Raw genomic sequence first — 4,872 nt, 5'->3', positions numbered from 1 at the left:
ATATATATATATATATATATATATATATATATATATATATATATATATATAATCTTTCTCTTTCTATTTATAATTCGTTACGTACGAATCTAATATTCTATTAAATATAACATTTTTTTTATTCTAATGTTCTTTTATTTTAAATTATAGACTCTGTAATTTATTACGTATGATCACAATATACTTTCATTCTACATATTTTTTTATTCCAATGTGTGTGTTCTCTTATTTTAAAATATAAAATCTTCCTTTTTCTATTTTTAATTCGTTACATGCGCATCTCATATTTTTTTATTCTACATATTTTTTTCTTTTGTTGTCTTATTTCAAGATGTAAAATCTTTATTTTTTTCTTTTTAATTCGCTACGTCTGTCTCATAATATCCTCACATTCTAAATTTTTATTTTAATGTTTTTTTATTTCAAAATATAAAACCTTCCTCTTTTTCTTTTTAATTCATCACGTGTGTCTCATAATATATTTTTATTCATTTTATTCTAGTTTTTCTACATTTTTTCTATTCTACATTTTTTTTATTCTAGTGTTCTTTTACATCATATTGGAAAATTTGGTAGCTTGTTACATGTGTCTCGCAATGTCCTTTTATTCTACATATTTTTTCTATCTTGTCTTACTCTAAAATATAAAATCTTTCTCACTCTCCCTCTCTATAATTTATTACATGTTTCTCTCAATGTCTTTTCAACCTAAATATTCTTTTATATTCTAATATCTTTTTATATATCAAAACGTAAAGTCTATAATTGAACGTAAATTCAAGTCTATATTTTTATGATCTCTCTAGAAATACAAAACACCACATACCGATCGTGCTTCCCGAGAGTACACATTTTCACGGTACATTTACCTGTTGCTGACGGTGGCGGTCGTTGTTGATCACCGCTCTCGCAGCGTGAAACGCGCCGGCGACGACAAGCAGGAGGATCGACGTTGAAATCGACTTGGAGAACATCTTCTCGAGAGCCGCCGCGCGGTCGAGTCAGCCGGAAAACCGCCGGGGGAAACTCACGGGACCGGCAAGGAAGAGAAAAACGATCGGCGCGCGAACTGTGAGCCGAAAAATTCCGGTACAGAGAGATCGATCGATGTTGCCTCTTCTAGTCCTTCGATCTACGGCTACAACGAGGATCGCAGTGTGTCGCGCGAGAAATTGTCAGGGCTTTACGAGCCTCGGCCGAGCACGGGAGGTGTTCTGGTGGCGTCGCGACGCACGGCGTCCCTCTTATAGCCGGTAGTCCACGCCTCACGCAACCTCCTCGCTTCGTCCTGGCTGCGCGCCAGCCCCGAACCTCGTAGCCGCGACACAGCGTACACTAGGGTCGCCTTGGCCGGCAGGCTGACCGGAGGCGAGACTTGTTCATCCAGAAGTAATGAGAATATTTCATCTTCGGCTGCGGTTACGTCATAACAGGACATCATGCCGAATCATACATCGGAACACAAGCGCCGCGCAACCATCAGTTATCCAGACAAAAAGTTCTTGTCAGCAGTATATCAACAATACGCATAATTAGTACGTAACACACACACACACACACACACACACACACACACACACACACATATATATATATATATATATATATATATATATATATATATATATATATATAATCTTAAATAAAATTTAAAATAAAAAAATAATCAAAACTCTTAAACTGAAAAAGTTTTTGATTAACTCAGAGTATTCCTTTTTTGGGATTCCATGTCCAATTGAGATGCCGTTAATTTCTCTCCAAAGCACGGATGGTCGATAGCTGACAAATTGTCGTGACAAAATATAATTTGTCTCACATTCTCTGAGGTATCACATGTAAGATGCAGTCAGCGTATGTGCACGATTCGTATTCGAATCTTTTTGATTCGAAATTTTCGAATTATTCGGATTCGAATTATAGGGATTCAAATTCGAATCAAATTGAATTTTACTTGATTCGATTCGAAATAAAATAGTTCACACGTCTCTACGAAATAATGACTAAAGAAACTCACTTTTCAATCACAATTCGATCATTTTCTCGTCATTTTAACATGTTATCATGATTTTCTATTCTGCGCTAAGAATCCTTAACAATACTTTGCGCAATACTAAAAAGAGCGCTTGAAAAATAACGCAATCTAATAATGAATCGAGTCTCAGTTTCGGGTTACATTTTATTAATGCATTAAAAAAGTATACATTGTAAGGAAAGCACGGGAAAATATTTGTTTTATATATTCCTTAGTCCTATTATTATTATATTATATATTCACAAGTATTTTTAATATTAAAAAAAAATCTAAGATATATATATATATCAAATTGCTTTACCAACTTTTTAGATTTATGAAATTGTACATATACCATTATTCTATACAGATTAAACACGCACGCGCGCGTGCACATACACACACACACACACACACACACACATGCACGCACAATGTGAATATGGACATTATTAAAATTAAATATCATATAACTCGTTATAAGGGCGCGCAATATTTGCTGGTCTATATTGAGACTGATAATTGAGACTTACACATAAATTCCTAATTATTTTTTTTATAATTTATAATAAAAGAATTTAAATTATAATTAACTTCTAACTAATTTAAATTTAATATTCTATCTGATGTGTTATTTTATTAAAAATTAAAAATATTCTAACTAATGTTATAATGTATTAATTTAATATAATGTAAATTTAATATCTAACAATTTTGTTTTAAAACTATGATGTTTTAACTGCTTACATTGATATCAATAGTTCGTTTTAATATTCGATATCAGATTTATTCAGAATATCATGGCAGATCCAATCATTGAAAAAAGACTTAATAACAATCTTCAAACCTGAATAATAGCTACCAAATAATTCGATAATATAGTCTCATCTAAACGCTAAGATATAGGAATATATAGTCAAATAACTTTAGAAAGGCTTGATATCTGTTGCCATCTGTTGGTAGCTATTACTAATTTATATAATATGTATCACCTAATAATGTGTTAAATAAAGCCATATTGTTTAGTAATATTTATACATTATGTGACAAATATACGAAATGGCCAAATACTTGAATAATTGTCAAACTATTTGTAATTATTTGTAATTATTACCAAATTATTTGGTATTTTAATTACCACATTACATTTGATGATTTTAACTGTATAAAAATGCTTTACTAATTATTTTGTAATTATTACCAAACAAATTTGTACTTTTATTTGATACGAATTGCCAAAAATTGCACTGAAACGCTCGACAAGTGCATTAGTTGCATGTTAACTATTATAAAATATTTTTTTCAATATAGCCGTCTGTGTCTGCATTAAACTCGTGCTCTGTCGACAGAGCCCGCTGGAATAATTTGACATTTTATTGGCTACAGAAACCAAGCAAGGTCTGCAGCATGTTCCATTTAAATACATTTAAATAGTGATGGAGCAACAGATCCCTTTTAGTCGCTATCGTCAATCTGTCATCTGCAGATTCTCTTATATTTCTGTATTAGCAAAATCTACAGATAAAATTTACCACAGGCGCTATGCAAAATCTGCTTGTGTAGGTTTAGTTGTCTAACTATTTTATAAGTTAAATTTAATGTCGTAATCACAATATGTGGGTATACAAAGTATGTGTAACTGTGTATAATGGATTACAAAATAACTTAGTTAAATGGATTTGAAACTCACTAAACTGTCAAAATTGGGACGGGCCTTCGCCGATGGACTTAACGCAATAATAACGTACTTGATAATACAATTAAAAACGCTAAATAATAATACTAATAATAATTAATAATATAATTACTGGGTAACCCGTTACACACACACACACACACACACACACACACACACATACTGGATTGACTCTCAACTTTGACACTTTGGAGAGAGAGCGTTCCCAACTTTATTGTATCTAAACCGTTTTGCAATTCACTACACAATGTCCAGTGTTGGTTCTTGTCTAAACGAAATTATATAAATGATCATCTAGATAAAATTTCTGGGTCATTTTCATTCAGATAGTAAAATGATATGTTATCTTTATCTGTAAAAAACTTAAAAAGATGGAATAAAGAGTTATTTTTATTAAATCATCTATGACAATGTTTTAATAATTTGATCTACTTTGCTGAAAATTTATAAAATATCGAAATATTTATTTTAATCTAACTTGAGTCGAAATTTTGATTCTACTTTCAAACTCAATATTCCATTTAACGCTTACTTTGATATTCTGAAGACTTATATTAACTTTGTTGATTTTATTTAACTAGCTTGCTATCAGCTTTATCAAGAGGTCATCTCTCTCTTTAGAACCTACAAATAGTATTTTGTATATTTTTGCCATTTAGAGACAATAAATAGAACTAGTTTTTATGTGTATTAAGCATACACTGATCCTTCATGATATACAAATGTTAAAAAGTTTAGGTCCAAAATAAGACTAAAATTTCAACTCAGAAATGGACGTCTGCGTTAATACTACCTATACTATACTGCTTTGAGATTAAAAATTCACTGGAATTCATCTATAATCAAGATTAAGTAATAATAAATTTATGTTAATCACAAAAGTCGTTAATTGGATAATATATTTGAAAAACTATTGTTTTCGTGCGAAAAGTAACTTCTGAATGAAAGCAAGGATGTATATATCTTTATATACATTCTATATCTTTTTTATAATTCATAATCTTTTCTCATAACTGTTTTTACAAAAATGGCTTTAAAAATCTTAGTAAAAAATGATTATTGTATGTAATTATATAAAATTATATATAAGATTATATATAAATTATATATAAATTTCTCTCTCTCTCTCTCTCTCTCTCTCTCTCTCTCTCTCTCTCTCTCTCTC

General features: G+C 30.6%; 1 protein-coding gene across 1 annotated transcript in view; it reads right to left on the bottom strand.

Moving 5' to 3' along the window:
* Nucleotides 1-1,261, bottom strand: part of LOC116847865 (corticotropin-releasing factor-binding protein) — a 35,648-nt gene extending 34,387 nt beyond the window's left edge. Inside the window, exon 1 of the mRNA XM_032823342.1 lies at nt 870-1,261. Within this exon, the coding sequence (XP_032679233.1) occupies nt 870-974 (105 nt within the window). The 5' untranslated portion in view covers nt 975-1,261. The remainder of the gene's footprint in view (nt 1-869) is intronic.
* Between the last annotated feature and the right edge of the window lie 3,611 nt (nt 1,262-4,872).

Source organism: Odontomachus brunneus, unplaced genomic scaffold, assembly GCF_010583005.1.
Source record: "Odontomachus brunneus isolate Ranch 3 - 2012 unplaced genomic scaffold, Obru_v1 Obru_scaffold_084, whole genome shotgun sequence".
In the NCBI taxonomy this organism is placed as follows: Eukaryota; Metazoa; Arthropoda; class Insecta; order Hymenoptera; family Formicidae; genus Odontomachus; species Odontomachus brunneus.
The sequence above is the reverse complement of the archived record's forward strand: the minus strand, read 5'-3'. Positions and strand labels throughout refer to the sequence as shown.